Source organism: Blastocystis hominis, assembly GCF_000151665.1.
Source record: "Blastocystis hominis, Singapore isolate B (sub-type 7) whole genome shotgun sequence assembly, scaffold_5".
NCBI lineage: Eukaryota > Bigyra > Opalinata > Blastocystidae > Blastocystis > Blastocystis hominis.
In genome coordinates, this window is record NW_013171860.1 from 910,338 (window position 1) to 927,953 (window position 17,616).

Here is a 17,616-nt window from a genome sequence, read left to right on the forward strand (position 1 = left end):
ACATGTGACACGTGCATGTCTGCTTACTTCATGATATCAACCGAAATGGTTATTTTGTAATATATAAATATATATTATAGTATGTGATAATAAAACTATTATCTATGAATGATATTAATATAATAACCTAATATATGCCCTAATAAGAAAATGAAATTGTATAATATTTATATTATATACATATGTTAAAATAATATATATGCATGTAAAATATGTATTTATATATGTATAGAAAAAAATAGAAAAATGTATTCTTTGTATGTCAATCTTTAATTTTAGTTCATAGTAAGTATATAATTATAACGTATATTTTTCGATATTCATTTAATTTCTATATAATAATTGTGCTTTCGTATATGTATTTCCACATCAAGTAATTATATCATCAGGCTAGTAAAATAACACTTTTAGTATGCTCGCTGGAGAATCAGTAGTATATAAAAATAAAAATAGTTTCTGAAAGAAATTACATATTTATTCTGATTGATTATTAGATGAACCATTATTTTTTTGGATTACAAAAAAGTATGAATAGAATAACAAGGGTACATAAGTGTTATCTAGTAGTTACAAATGCATATATTCATGTTTACATATTGGTATGAAATAGGCATTAATTTGTAAGCGTTGAAGCACCACATGTATTTTACAGCAGAGAGAATAAAAATAGAATATTAATATATGCCTATTGTTATTTTTTGAAAATATGTAGATAGTTTTTTCATACACTAAAATAGTGCTGAATAGAGTCATCTCATCTGTAAATTATCACTATAAAACTGTATTAAATAATAATAATACGTAGTTGGTATTTTTATATATTCCTTAAGTGTATTGTTTCTAATCTCTTTAAATTGATTTACATATATATTATTAGTATATGGAATAGTATATTTTACACCAGAAAAAAAGATAAAAATTGTGGTCATATTCTTACTATGCTTAGAAAACAATTTACTTGTTTGTTCTTTTTCATTTTTGAGTCATTACGACTTGTTTATCTGTAATTGGCCTTCATACCAATATATATAAATTCTTATTTTTTTACAATTAAAAACTCTATTTTTGTATAGTACTTTTACAACAATGTGGCCAATAGCACACTCATCAAATTACATATGCAATGTATGTATAATACAATTAGTATTACCTAACAGATTACGTAGGTAATACTAATATTTACTTATTGCGTTACAGTGAATCAATAGGGATATACTTTTTAATTTATCATTTTTCACTTATTACACACACTCTTTTCCTTCTGTAGAATAAAAAAGTCATATATAATTACTTTAATGTTTAGAATTATTTTATCTATTTCGTTTATATTTACTATATTATGTCAGTATTATTCATTTTATTTCAATCAATCTCTGAAAGAAAATGACAAAGAAATACTGCCTATCAAGGAATCAATTAATACTAATTCAATAACGAATGGAATAACTACAGGCATATCATACAATAATACGCATACTAATCAAAGCAACGTTTGCAATTCTACGTTAGTCTATCCAGAATATGCTCATTCTACTCAGTGCTATCCTAAATTGTATTTGTAAATTTATATTTGATGATTATAGACAAATCCAATCTTTGTTTGTCCACAAATCGTTTCCTAATCCGCGACCACCAATTATGGAACGAGGGATTGTTTATTACTTGTATACTCAAAACAGATGTGGTGAAAATCCAAGATATCTAAAGGAGGTGGAAAGGAATAGTGCAGCTGTTAAGGCAAAAGATCCTAATGCCAAAATTGCTGTAGTTACTAACTGTGACATACTTGCATCAACTGCAAAGCTAATTGATGTGATTGTCCCAGTTCATAATGAAGATGTGGTGCAAACCAGTAGCAAGCAATGGCTCACTCGTGTGTTGTACAATGCTTATCTTCCATTCAATTATTCTTTTATCACGGATACTCATGTTTATCCTTGTGATAATAAGTCCTATACAGATATCTTTGATCAATTCAAAAAATCCAATATTGATATATCGTTTTCTTGTAGAGTGAACCGTGGACCTTATCCTTCTGGAGGAGCCGTATTATCAAAATGGGGAAAAGGAAGTTATGAATTTTGGATAAGAACTTATAAACTCCAAGCACGAAAACACATTTTTGATGATCAAAGTCCGATGCATACAACCATGAAAGAATACCGAGACAAGTTGTTTTCATTTAGATGGTTGAGCAGTAACTATTTTTGGGCTTCCCATGGCATTACGGAAAAGGGAGTATTTTCAGGTCCTGCTCGTTGTTACAGGAGTTCAGTGGTTGCGACAGGTCCTTTACGATGGATTCATGGAAGTCCAAATCAATGTGAAATAATGAATGGAAAAGATAGAGAACTAATAAATAAACCTAGAGCATGGTTCTTAAGCGGCACATGCAATACCACAGCCAAAGGAGTCAATGTTATAACATCTAGTGCAGAAATGAAGAAAGCCGTTTATCCTTATGAAGCACCCAAACTTGAATGGGATGTAGATTACAATAAGAAACCAAGAACAGATTTATTTTGGAAATATTGGTATGTTTGTTTCAATTCATAATTTCGAATATCATATTATCATTATTTGATCGATTGGTTTGTTATATTATGAATACATCAATAGAAAGAGCATGATTGCCGAAATTAGAAAAATGGATAAGGAAGATTTCCATAGTTGTAGAACACATTTATTATAAGCGATTCCATTTTGAGATACAATTCTTCGAGAATTTCAAGTTGCAGTCGCTGCTCTTCTAAATCACATGAAAAGTGCTTAGCAGCTTCCTGGAATTTTCTTGTATTCTGTCTTGCTGTAAATCTATGGAATGTTCTCTTAGAATATGTACATCAAATGATGTCATTTCGATTATACTTGTGAATGCTACTACCCTATTGAAACTCTAAAGATCTGGTAGAGAATGCTATGACCTTAGTTTTGTTGTTGATTCTATATATTATGTTGATGAATAGTTGATTTCTAATTCTCCCAGTTATTTCATTGACGATTCAAGCTATGTCTTCGGTATTTTGCTCGCTTCTATCTCTAATGTCCAGACTAAGGCTAAGGACTCTGCTAAATCTATAATTCCCATCTTTGCTGCTACTCCCAAGAACTTCCGCATTGGAGGAGATGTTCTGGTACGATAGCGCTCCGTTCGGCCTAATTTCATAGCCTAAGAAGGATCTCTCCCGATTCCTGAAGTAGTCTCGTTATGTGATCATCCAGAGACAGCGTAAGATTCTGAGCCAGCGTCTGAAGGTTCCTCCCACCGTGAACCAGTTCAGCCATGTGTTGGACAAGAACCAGGCTGCTGAGGTGTTCCGTCTGATGAACAAGTACGCTCCTGAGACGGAGGCCGAGAAGAAGGCTCGTCTGGAGGCTGCTGCCAAGGCGAAGGCTGAGGGCAAGCCCGTGGAGGAGAAGCGTGCTCTGGTTGTGAAGTACGGTCTGGACAACGTGACGAAGCTGGTGGAGCGCAAGAAGGCCAAGCTGGTTCTGATTGCCAACGACGTGGATCCCCTGGAGCTGGTGATGTGGCTGCCCGCTCTGTGCCACAAGATGGGCGTTGCGTACGCGATCGTGAGCGGCAAGGGCCGTCTGGGCGCTCTGGTGCACCAGAAGACCGCTACTTGCGTGTGTCTGACGGGAGTGAACCCTGAGGACGAGGCGGCGCTGAACTCGCTGCAGGAGAGCTTCACCACCAAGTACGCCGAGAACAAGAAGTGGGGTGGCGGTATCATGGGACTGAAGACTCAGCGCAAGCTGAGCATTCGTGCCGCTGCCATCGCTGCTGAGAAGGCCAAGAGAGCTTCTCTCTAAGCTGATTGTGAGGCTACATGAAGAAAGGAAGGAAGGAAGGGTGGAATCGTCATTGGTGGAGTGTTTGTTCGAATACTGTGTGTGTGGATGGATGTTTGGTGAAATATCAAGATGGAATGAAACCATTGGCAAGGATTTCTTATACCAAGTGTGCATTGAACTACATTAAGACAATCGATAATGATTGCATAAGATAGAATCATCAATATCATTCATTCATTCTGTGAAGAATCATCTGTTCTTTCACTCCTAATCAAATCAAATCAAATCATTCCATTTCTTTCTATTTCATCAAATCATCACACACAACATTCATTTACTCTTCAACAAACAAGTCACTCCAACTGGACTAATGTATTCAACGAATATTGATATCTCCAAACTATAACTCATTCCTCCTCTCCAAAACTTACTATAACTGTGATTTCTTCTCTCATTCTCGATGATACCAATCAGTTTCTCACACCTCTTCTCAGTGTCTTCACTCTTCCCCATATTCACACACTCTTCTTCCAATTTCAGCTGAATCCGATCCCATCGACTCTTGAACAACGAACAATTCTTCATACACACAAAACACAACTCCACATTGTTCGTATCCACATTCCTCCAACAATAAACCTTGCAGCATTCATCGAAAGCCACACAGCATCGTAAAACAATCTCCGATATTTTCTCTTGAACAATCAGTAAATGATTCCTTGTCGTTAATATGTACGCATTGCCTAAACAATACACCGAAATACAGTCTTCCATCTTCTACACGAGTCAACAACTCACGTCCTTTGCTGTAAATTTCATCAAAAGGCTACAATGAATCAAATCCAATTCAAATTCTTACCATTACAATGCCTTCAATCGCTACATTGGGAGGTTTGGCTCGCGTTTTGTTGACTTGTTCACCGTCAAGATAATGTCGCATTGTTTGGAAATCGAAGAGAACCATTTTCAGAGGACGCGAGATCATTCCGATCGTTCCTATCATATACCACATCAATGTTGAATTCTGATTCCACAGTCTTCCAAACAAGGAATAACGCTTTTTCGATTTGATGTAGGGACTTTGCAGTGTGATTTCCCCATGGAGCGTGTGTGGAATCGCTAAAACGTTCACTTGTTGGAAGAATATGTAGAGCCAACTTGTGAAATCCATCATTGCATCGATTCCAGACAGAGATATATTCACGATCTGTGCATCGATGTACTCGCTCACATAGGAAAGCATGCGAACAAGTGACAATGTGCAATTGGATAAAGCGGTAATCACATTCTCTCCCAACGTTTTGATGTTTTGATAGAAGGAAGAAACGAATCGATAGAGATTGTCAGGTGTTTTGCTCTCCAAACCGATAAAGAGAAGACTGAACAGCAAGGACTTGCGATAGGTGGACAATAGCTGAGAAAGCACATAGCTGATTCGTCGAAGATATCGTTCATCGATACTTCTGATCTGTGGGAAAACACACTTCAAATCCTGAATAGTGAAATAGTCATAACTCGAGGACATAGACTGGGATCCCAAAGCCAGAGAGATTGACAGATTGACAGGTGAAATCTTTAAGGATTCGATGCGAGTATGTCTCGATTCTTCGTATAGCTGAACTCGCGATAATGGTTTTGAAATCAAAGCAGACAGCGGGGTGGGAGGATTGCGGCTCCGAATATCTTGTTCAGCGTGATGAATCATCCATTTCACATAGAAAGGAAGAGATCAGACGGTAGAGGGTAACTGCAGCTGTCTTCTACCGACTCTTTCGGGGTTATCGACGGTATTCCAACTCTGATAGAGCTGTAAACAAGTGACCAGCAAATTGCTTTCGATACAAACATGAACAGGGAGGAGATGAAGATTGATCGATCGATCGACGACAATAGCTTGCAGTTGCCGAACTCCCTCATCTATATTATACACAAAAAAGGAAATCTATACGACAACACATCATTATAGTACTTCATTGTGTTTGCTGATACTGACGTAATAATAATAATATCAAGACTAATTTAGAACAATATGGAGAATGTTTTGTAACATTTGCTTACGAATAGTTTTCGCTGTACAAGTAATTAGTAACAACTTGATTCATCTCTATATTTCACTCATTTGTATGACAATGTACAAGTAATATGACTCAATACTACTTTACTAAAATGATATTTTGGTTGTTTGTCATACTTACAAATGTCCAAATAATACAAGCCTAAAATGAATCAAATGCATAAAGTATTATGCATTCATAGCATAACATCAAATGGCATTATAGATCATAACAAGATATGTTAAAAAGTTCAAATTCTTTTTTACAAGAAAGTAGCATGCATTTTATATTTTATGCACTTTCCTTTTGCTCATTCTTTGTATATATGTACATACTTTCCACTATAAGGAAAAGTAAAGAAGCAAAAGAAGTATATGGCTCGACAGTACAAACACTGTATAAAGTAAATGATATTGTTTCCTACCCTGTAAAGCTGCCAAGATTTGGATGCTGTTCCAAAAATCGTAGTGCATTGCCATTCTTATGATTGTATAGAATATGACTATGACGATATTGAGTATCCTGTTCCTTTCAATCAATTAGTATCAGACGTTTCAACACACTACGAGAACTATGGAATTGCAAATAAATCATTACCATTTCTTCTAACTGGAGATATTCCCACCTATCATTTACACACTTCAGATGTATTGATGATGACAGGGGCATCAGATAATCATGGTTATGGTTCCTTTAATTGTCTGTATTCTATGGTTTTGGCAGATCCTTATGCCTCATATATGTATATTGATTTAGGTTTATCACCTGAATTGAAGGAGAAGTTGTTTGCTCATTTCGAAACAATTCATGAGATTCAGAAGAAAATGAAATCCACTGGGTTTATCGCATATCGCAAATTCAATTGGAGTTCTTTTCCCAAATGGATGAACCTGTTTGAGAATAAGGATCAGCGTGGTGGTTATACTTGGAAAGTTGTGTCCTACATGGATGCTTTGTTTTCGTGGAAAGCAATAACATTTTGGATTGATGGAGGAAGTCTTATCCGAGATGGAATCAGCAGAGAAGTGACAAATGCTCGTCTTGAAGGAATCTATACTCCTGTATCTGGTGGTGGTGCAGGAAAATGGACACATATTACTACGATCAAGTTTTTAGAGCAAAACCATTTTATTGACTCATTTGACCCAAAATGGAGAATGGGTTGTGGCGGTCATTTGATTACTGATTGGTCCAATAAAACTGTCATAAACAGAGTGATAATACCATATCAACAATGTGCTTATACACAGAGGTGCATATCTCCACAAGGATCGAATATGACAAATCATAGACAAGACCAAGCTGTTCTATCAGCATTGGTGAACAATATTGGCACTATCAAATCAATGGATGCAAAATACCAGGCATTACCAGCATTACGGCAAGAACGAGGAAACAATGAAAAGTTTTGTACAAAGATTCTAAACAACTATTTTTTAAGTATACAAAATACATATCAAATAAAAATCGAAAATAGATATTACAAAACCACCAATATTTCGTATACACCTATAAACTATAAATTTGTATCTCGTCCGGTGGATGAAGAATGGGTACCACAAAGCTAGAGGATTGGCATTGTTTGTTGGTATTTAAGAAAAAACACAAAAAAGGAAATAAGAAATAAGTAGCGTTTATTTTACAGAATATTATTGATTTTATTTCGTCACTTTATAAAATGAATTATCATACATAAGAACATATTGAAAGTACTATGCCTAAGATATAACTCCTGGAATAATATTTAATAGCCATTTTTACAATAGTGGTTTTGTTATAAAATCATAATAAGTATAATAATAAAAATACACATATAAATGTAAAGGAGGTTATTACTCTTATTGGAAAAATACAAAATAGACGTTTATAAGAACACATAAAAATTGAATTACTATCACAAGTGAAAATACTGAGAGTACTATATTTGTATTTGCAAAAATAAGAATGTACGCTGTATCCAAAATCCAAAAAATAATGTTTGAATATGATAAGTCATGGCAACAATAGTTTGAAATATGAAAGAATCTAAAATGGTTTTCATTCCTAACTACATTCGATCAAATGATCTTTGGATATAATGTTGAGTAAGTATTTTTGATATTCGAATTGCACTGGCAAATGGTCAAAAATAGCGTATTTCTGCCAGAAGAATCATTCCATGCAAAACGAATTATTAAATACGATATCAATCATAAAATAGGTATTTTCCCATTTTAGACTAGTTTCCATCAAGATTAAGGAACCTACAGTCACTTTTTGAAAATCATTTCGAAATATCATCCATATCATAAAAATAGATAAGTTTTTGTGTACGACTACCTCATTTCTTTATTTATGATTATATGCCAGTACTGTTGAAATACTATTTGAATAAGATAATTAATGGATTTGAGTTTAATATTGGTGAATAAATGTAATGATAATAATATTGCGTTAGAAAACACTTTACAACAGCAATTTACATTTACCTGTGGCTGCGCCTTATTTCTTTTTAAAAATAAAGTATAAATAAAAAAACACAACAACTGAATATATGCAACAATTCTATTACCTCAATTATTAATTATCAAAACTAGTTAATGCGATAATATACACTTTTGATATTAATATATGAGTTGTGAAAACAATATATAGAGTAATCCTGTAACAACTATTGAATATTCTAAAAGTCATTCTCTAATTGCAATCAGGCTGATCCTTTGCTGTTGTACTGTCATAATTTAAGTAAAGTAATATTCAAATGTACATTTGATCAGATGTATTATTTTCGAATTATGATTTTTGTGTTGTTAATTTGTATTTTGTATTATCGTATAATTCTATTATTTATAAATATGGAACCATTATGATGGTTGTACTGTTGTTTTCGAAAATAAAAAACCGTTATATTACACTATTAAAACCAGTTCATTTACATATTATGTAGATCATGTAATAAAGGTTTACTAGCTTACTATTCCCCATAGTAAATAATAAGAAATAGAAAATACTGTTTTCATTTTCTAATATATGGTTATTTGTTGCCTGTATTATGAGAATCAATTATACAAAAAAGCACACTACATCATTGTATATTTTGTTATTCTTATACAGCAATAATAACAAGTAATTATATTTGTAAACAAAAACAGGTAGCCATTTATAATAAATAGAAGTAATCAGTGGGTTTGAAACATGTGGAATTACGTGTGACTAAATATGGCACTTTTCCGGTAAAAGATGCTGCAAGGATAGAAAATGTACTCGCATATGTTCCCACAAATTCTTTGCATGATCCTAATGTCACTAAATCCAAAAATGTATTCGCAGTCGAATTAAAGCCTTTTCCAAAAGAAAACGTGCCAGAATGAATAGCTTTCTGGTTATAGGTAATAACTCGATGATTTTGCGTATTATTCATTATTACTTCTTTAGCATAACTCGAGTCTGAAGAAACGAATATTGGAGCACTTGGGTGTTCATTTACAACTGGGCAATTAATGAACGACAGTAAATCATTTTCATATATAAATGATCTTGTTTCTTTGAAATCTGATTTCTTATCACCCATTCTCATATGAAAACTTATACAATTCCCATCTTGTAGTATTTTCCTTCTTTTATGAACTCTTTCTATAAAATCATCTGTGAAAATGAAATGATTTCTCATGACATAAGATAGTGCATAATATCCATGGACAGATGGATGAGCTGATTCATAGGGTCTGTTTTCCAAAAAACCAAGTCGTATAAGAGCTTGGTATGTGTTAGTATTATATGGAAGCCACGCAAACAATGGGCAGTTAGTTTTAATTATGATATAAGGTTTAGTAAATATTGCAGGTATATCATATACTTTCATGTTTTTAACAGCATCCGAATTTCCAGTAAAACAGAGATTGAACTGTTCAAAGTAGTATGGCTTTCCTAAATTACTTGGTCTTTCATACAAGACTGGTTTATCATTTAGTCCAGTAATTGTAAATAATTGTCTTGTGTCATTGAATGGTACTATTATGCAAATTATTATAAATGAATACGTATAAATGTGGCATTTAGCAGGGCAGCTATAATATAGCTTGAAACAAGCCCAAAGATTTTATTAGCCAACCCTCCTACTCCGAATTGATATTCTACATACCTTTCTTGATAAACTTGATCATGTTTTGCATCATTATTATTATTATCTGCCTGGCTCTGAATAAACTTATGATTAATATTATTATTATTATCTCTTATATTTAATCGATGTGCCATTACTCTATAAGTGAGCATTATATATTCTTTGTTTTCATTTATCTGAAAGTAAGGTATTGAAAGAATGCTTACTTGATATTGACTCAAAGCAATTCCTTTCTGATTGGTTTGCAAACTATATATTTCTGATAATAGAAAAAGAAAATAGAGGTAATTCAGAATAAGAAAAAAGGCATTTATCATAATATATATAGAATTATTATATACTGGAAAAATAAAAATTGTATATAATTATTTGTTTTTTCGTGTATTCTGGCAACTACCTCAAAATGTCAATAATATAGTTATTATCTAGAATGAGTATATGCGATAAAAAAATATATATCCTTTTTCCTGCTTTTATTTATAGTCATCGGAGTATATCCCATACACAAGCAATATTATTTATGATTTATGATGTAAATATATAGTGCTTTATTATGTGTAATGAAATACGCACTATATTAGACTTACAATTTATATATTTGCGTTCTTTCTTTCAATTCATGTTTTCCATACTTGTGTTGATATATTATATTTCTTTTGTTTTACAGTTGGTAAGTAATTATTCTGGGTTAAAATATGTTCATACTTTTGAAAAGAACAAATTCATATTTATTATTATTATTATTATTTTCGTTTTCCAATGCCAATATTAGTATGATAATTGTTATGATTTTATTTTAACGCATTTTATTGTTTTCAAAATCACTAATATCAATAATACGATACAATTCAAAAACACACATTATAATTGTATTTTTCCTTATCCTATATACCAATATGACATATTATACAAATATTTATCTGCATCGAAATTGACTATTTTTACTATACGATACAAATCCCTTTATGCATCCATAATTTTTGAAACGATTCAACAAAGCTTGGTACTCTTCTTTCAATAAATATATATATGATTATAGACTTTATTTACCATTATTATTGTTTTGATACATAAATGATTTCTTCAATCTAATTGCTTCCGTCTCTATTATTTATGTACTGTGAATCTGGAAGATAGATGATATCTTCATTTTACTATCTATTAGCACCTTATATCCATTAAGCAACTATTTCAAGCTATTATTCTATAATACATTGCTTTTTTGTATACACAGAAAATAAGGTTGACCTGACACAGTCTCATCCATATTGTTACTTAATAAGAAAAATCGGTATTGATCTCAGACTATGATAAGAAAGTGCTAAATTATGATAAGAACTGGCCTGTAATAGATGAATTTACAATAAATGATTGATATCGGTTTTTCGTTATTATGTTATTATTGGAATGATAAACTATTGTTGCCAATTAGCAATTTGAATACTATGTATGCTTGAATATAATTATCTTTATGATTTATATGATCGAATGTCGTAAGGAATAAGGATAATTTTCTCTTCTCTTTTTTTCAAACTATTCTTGACACAATACCTTATATTACTATCAAACAAGACTGTATTACTTTGTGATACATTTTAGAGCCATTGTTTAGCAATGCCTCTATTTCACTATATTAGCCATTATTATCAAAACACCAATTTGCCTTTTCCGATTCAACAATAAAGAGTTATTATTAGTTCATTTGAATTCTCTATTATATAAGGACAGTACAAATAATCTCTCTGTATAATAGCCGTGTACGATATCCATATATCATATTGAAATATATAACATAATAGTCAGGTTTTGAATAAACAAATTACCCAAACAATTCTTTATTCAGAGAATGCCTCACAAATGGATTATTAACTATAGGGGTTGGATACTTTTGTTTACATGCCCCTTTGAAATGAATCATGACCATATCTGAAGTGTGATTTATGTACAAGCTCTTTCCTAGACTAATATCATGAACTTGACTGTATTTAACTGTTCGTGTTCGCACTATGGACTTTTGTCTTGCATTTATTGTAACGTTTTGAGATCGATAGCCACACACCTTTTCTATTTGCATTGTAGTATTCCAATTCATTGGATTATAATCACAAGCATAAAAGTTGTTGCGTACCTAATCATTAGTCTGTTTACTATCATATACACTATATGCATCCATATCCGGATATACGAAATCATAGAATCGAACAACATCTACTATTCTCCATTTTGGATTTAATGGTAAAAAGAATTCATCAACATCGCATTGAATCATAAATTGTGTTGCATATCGAAAACGACGATTACAGCTATTCATTACAACTTGTTGTTCATAGAATCCTTTTGGGCTCGGATATACAAAATCAACAATATCAACTATTCCATGATCGCTATATTTCCTTAATACTTTGGACCAATAGTCCAGATTTCCATTGATATTAAATACAAAATGTTGTATTCCATGAAAGAAGTAATGGTTGATAAATGCTATGACTTGCTTCTCAGGCGCTTTCTTAATAAATATACACATAGAAATATAATAGCGTTGAGTTTGGAAATATGGAAGAAAGTCAAGATTCAACGAATAGTAGTATTTGCCTTCAATTGCTTGAATCTCATAATGATAATCATTTGCTGTAGAACATTGGTTAGTGAAATTAAATACAGCAATAATTATATGCTTGTGTGGATCTGGAGGATAGTCACTTTGTACGGTCATTCCATGATGAATACAAATCCAAGTATCTTTTATACTCGCTTTTACTATCTCTTTATCTACCACATCATACATGTACTTCAAATTGAAAATAACTTCAACCATAAGATTAGATCCTTCACAATATGTGAATCCATCCATCAAAAGAGGAGCCTTATGTGATTTGTAATTGGGATCGGCTGTATAGAATTCAGAGCGATTTCTTTTGGTATGAGAAGTTGAAAAGTTAATACTCCGATTAGCAGCTTCTCTTAATTGTGGTTCAGTATATGGAATAGAAACATCGAATGAGTTTCGTAAATAATCGATATGATGAATATTATTTATGCTATTTGTTTTTGTTATTGGCCTTTGAGCAGTAGAATCAAAATCATAATAGGGAGGTATTGGCTGGATCTGAAATGGATCTGATGATTTACTAAATAATTCATTTATTGAGTGCTCACTATGACCATCACGTATGCTAGTTAATTCTTGAGACATGTAATGGCTAATAGTTTTATGCGACAAAACTATGCATGTAATGCGATATATAGGAATACTACTCTGAGAATTAGTCGATCTCACCTTAATAGAATGAGGAATCGCAACGGTCAAACCTCCATATTAAGCATATTATAATTTTACGTATAAAGAAAAATGAATCGATTGTATTATAATAGATCACCCATCCAAGCAAATATACAGCAATATAAGAATTACATAATCACATTTTAAATACAATTACTTCCCGATTTATTATCATGAGACGAAATTAATGTACGAATAAATATTAAATATAGTTTTTAGATTAGAATAACATAGCACAATACAATGAATATTGTTTGAAAATTGATCGAAGGTAATATATATTATAAGATCGATATTAGTAAGCAAGAAATTTACTTATATTTACAATAGAAAAGAAACGACAAAACTTATTTCATTCAATGTCTAGTAATATATATTGTATTATTATTATAGGTGGGTGCGTTATAAAAGATCCACTACATTTTTATATATAGAATTATTAGGTAAGTAATTGTCTAATCCGATGTTTCATATTTAAATTACTTTGATAAAAATGGTTTATACTAAATTGCTTATTTACTTGTTCTGAAAAACAATAATTGTAAAATTATGCTTATGAAAAGAAATGGCGAACACACAGAACCATGTGTGAGTTTAGTGTTACTATTTCAAATAATGCTTGTAAGTGATTAATGCAAATAGAATAGGTACTCACCAATAGGAATAACAGTTGAGAACCTTATCAGAATCCTTATAAGTATCTCAATTAATATATTACTATCATATTCTTCAATTTGTATGGTACTTTTATCAATTTGTCTTTCTTGTATGTATTCAATATTATGATTTGTGAATATTTATAATTGTGATATTACAGCGACCTTATATTTTACACAAGAGATACCTTATCCAATTCAAATAGACATTTGTGTCTAGTTTCACCTCATTTATTATACAGATTGTAGAAAGTACCTTTCAGATTTACTTTTTATTGATTGGGTTTAATATCTGCACCTCAGCATTTTGTTCCATATGGTTAATAACTATTGTAATAATTGGTTAAAAAGAAAAAGTATTGAATACAAATATGATTTGATAACAAAAGACATATGATGAATTTATTATTCATAACATAAACCTTTATTAGCAATACATAACATCAATTTCTTGATTGGATATAATGCAGTTTATTGGTAATTTCGAAGGCTTTTATATTTATCGGAATAATGGATAAGTACACTCATTGTTAAAGATTGCTACATGTAATATGCTTGTAATATATACTATATTCTATTGCGGGTAGTGTTATCATCTTGTTTTATATAGAGATAACATAGAGCCTTCCATATGTATATCACGAAAATAGGTAAAATGTCTTATTTTACATACACACGATAGGTATTTTTTATATTTTGCTGTATTTGATTAACAAATGAACATAGCTATAATATTTTGCTTTTATACTATTAGTTGTCCGCTACTCATAATAATTTCTATTTGTTCTTTTAACGATCCGGTAAGCAATATTATTATCGATAGGATATACATTCATATTTATTTTGTTAATTGGTAAAATTGGATCAGGTATGCAACCTTTATTTTCTATTTAGTATAATATAACATATAACCTTACTTAGTAGATATACCCTGAATCAATTGTCAAGTATTACACATATGTGTGATTATTTGTATATTTGAGATTCCCGTTTTATTTTGGTTTGCCAGAAATGTATCGATATTTTGCTTGTTGCTTTGAACATTTGATTTATGTACTACAACATATGCACATATCGCTGACAATCAATAAAATAATATTCATATAATGACAACTTGGTAACAAACGAAATAATATTAATATCTTGCTATCCCATTTTGTATTTTTCCTTAATTACAATGGAATATTCATCTTTAATATTATGCAAGATACGTTTGTCATAGTTGCTTTCATATGCCTTTTTTTTGAAATACATACAGAAAGCAACGAGGAAAACACTTTAGGATAATCAAATTATATCAGCACTAAATAATTACTTACGAGAAACATTGTTATATAATTATTGGAAAGATTATTAGATTTATACTTTTTTGAAATTGTTTTATTATTAAGTCGTTGTTATTTCCTACGTGATGATATTATTATCTATATTGTTTTTTTACTAGCTTTTTTAATATTAGGTATTTGTATTACACGATAATAACGTGTTCCCAAATATCTTATATCTTCGTTACCTCCACATATTTTGATGATTCAATCAAAAGAACTTTTGAACTGGAAAGAAGACGTTCTGCATCATTCGGTACTAACAACACTGCTTATTCAGTTCAAAACACCAACAGCCAAAATAGTGTAATTACAAGTATTAGTGATGTTGCTTCTGAAAGGAATATTGCCAGTTACTCATTTGATGTTAACACTACAGACAATTATAATATTCGTAGAAAAAAGCTATTTGTGGACTATGATTTTGCTAAGAGGCTGCGCCAGGCTCAAAATAACACTGACATTCCATTGGTTAATGACATTGTAGTATCAAAGAGAAACAATTCATGGGAAATCATTGTTATTGTAAACAACGGAAATGCAAAGGATATCAAATATAAAGGGTTGAGAAGTGTTAATGTTTTATTATTCGTTGGACGTACGAAATATTATAATTGTTTTATAGAGGTCAAAGAAATCCATTTAAGAGTTCTTAAATATCAAGTGCCACAATTACCAATATCTGGAACCATATCATTATATGATAATTCAGTAAATGTAAGCTATCAAAATCTACCCTACAAAGCTCTTATTTACCAACCAAAGAGAAAGCTTGCTATTTGTGCCTATATTTCAAATTACAATACAATTAATGAGATCAAATCATTCTTAGCATACTATATACTACAAAAAGTCGATAATGTCATTTTGTATTGTGCTATAAATTGTGATATTTTCAAAACTGCATTAAAAAAAGAGATTAAAAGTGGATATATTATTCTTTATGAATATCCTTGGCCATTAACAATGACATATGGATCATATCAGCGTTCTATTCAAGGTAGCCAAATAAATAGTTGTTATTACAGGCATCGTAACTATTTCGAATACATCATTTCGCAGGATGTGGATGAATACTTTTATAGTGAGCAATATCCCTATGATTTGTATACAGCCATTCGTATGGTTTATGAACTAAACCCAAGTAAAAGATCTTTAGCTGTAATGATTATTTCCGTTTATTATGTAGACACAATCCTATTTGTATCTGGGAAATGCCACTAGGGAATACTCACTGGGAAATGGTACACTGTTTGATGATTATATTATACGCATGGATAACAAATATTCAGGAAGGCGAAAACAAGTTATTGACACAAGAGCTGAAGGCTATTTTTATGTGCATGATTGTCATAACTGCGGATTTGGAAGTAGTGTCCCAATTCATTTATTGCGAATAGCACATTTCAAAAAGAATATTAGATACAACCAACCCACAGAAATAACTCACACTTTGACAAAATATACTGAAGACATGAAAAGAATTGTGGCCATGTTACATTCATAGCTTGAAGGTAAGACTTGGGATTTCAGGAATTGCTATGTCATTCGTTTTCACCAATCATCCGCATAATGCAGTAATTTTATATCATATTCTCATATAAAAAACTATATATTTTGTTGCAATACAACAATAAACCACAATAATAATCATGAATTACGAAATAGAATTGATCCATTAACATTTAAAAGTGAATCGAAATATCCTCATATGTTTCAATTATTATGAATAGAATAATTCAGGGCAGTGTGAGGAGTACGCCATAAAACACTAAATTATTAATTTATTGAATTACCTTTATAAAGTATTAGTATTTTGTAAATTTCCTGTTTTAAATGCTTATGTTTTTTACAGCAATTGATAGTTGCCTAATAATCTGGTAGTTTATGGCAATAGTATGCATGATTATTATCATTCCATTTTTTCTTTAAATATATGGTTATTTTCCCCTATTATTGAAACTATATAATAATACGTCTATTCAGTATAATAAGGCATTCTAAACAATAAAAAGCATGTTAACAAAAATCGTTCTAGCAAATATTAATTGAATAATAACCATATTCTTTCAAGTAATTATGTGATGAGTAGTATAGGATAATCATTTTTTTTGAGTTATTTAATGTAATAACTGCAATTTACGGAATAAAAATGCCACATACTAGCACACCTAGTACAAATTGCAAAAAACATAATTAGCGAATCACCATTATTGAAATTATTAGGAAAGGACAGAAATAACGTAATACTATCTGTATATTCAATAAGAAGAGTATATGTTGTATTATACACATTACTGTGGAATATAAAGAAATATGTAATACTGCCTTATGATACTCTTTTATTGAATTTGAACTCTAATAAAGAATGAATGCAATCTCTATTATACTTTTATGTCGG

At 31.2% G+C, this 17,616-nt stretch overlaps 3 protein-coding genes; all 3 read left to right on the plus strand.

Annotated features, from left to right (window-relative positions):
• Nucleotides 1–2,647: 2,647 nt before the first annotated feature.
• Nucleotides 2,648–3,201, plus strand: GSBLH_T00004157001 (uncharacterized protein; the record flags this gene model as incomplete). The annotated part of the gene is made up of 4 exons (XM_013043010.1): nt 2,648–2,672; nt 2,987–3,018; nt 3,051–3,134; nt 3,169–3,201. The coding sequence occupies 4 exons, from the start codon at nt 2,648–2,650 to the stop codon at nt 3,199–3,201; spliced, it is 174 nt and encodes a 57-aa protein (XP_012898464.1).
• Nucleotides 3,202–3,204: 3 nt separating this feature from the next.
• Nucleotides 3,205–3,873, plus strand: GSBLH_T00004158001 (uncharacterized protein). XM_013043011.1 has 1 exon: nt 3,205–3,873. Exon 1 carries the CDS (start codon nt 3,325–3,327, stop codon nt 3,814–3,816), a length of 492 nt encoding a protein of 163 aa, XP_012898465.1. The 5' UTR covers nt 3,205–3,324; the 3' UTR covers nt 3,817–3,873.
• A 2,246-nt stretch (nt 3,874–6,119) lies between these two features.
• On the plus strand, nt 6,120–7,420 carry GSBLH_T00004159001 (uncharacterized protein; the record flags this gene model as incomplete). XM_013043012.1 has 2 exons in its annotated part: nt 6,120–6,316; nt 6,348–7,420. Exons 1-2 carry the CDS (start codon nt 6,178–6,180, stop codon nt 7,418–7,420), a joined length of 1,212 nt encoding a protein of 403 aa, XP_012898466.1. The 5' UTR covers nt 6,120–6,177.
• Nucleotides 7,421–17,616: the final 10,196 nt, after the last annotated feature.

Bases quoted from the DNA above. Each gene is read 5' to 3' on its own strand.
- GSBLH_T00004158001 (XM_013043011.1), top strand. From the start codon at position 3,325: ATGAACAAGTACGCTCCTGAGACGGAGGCCGAGAAGAAGGCTCGTCTG.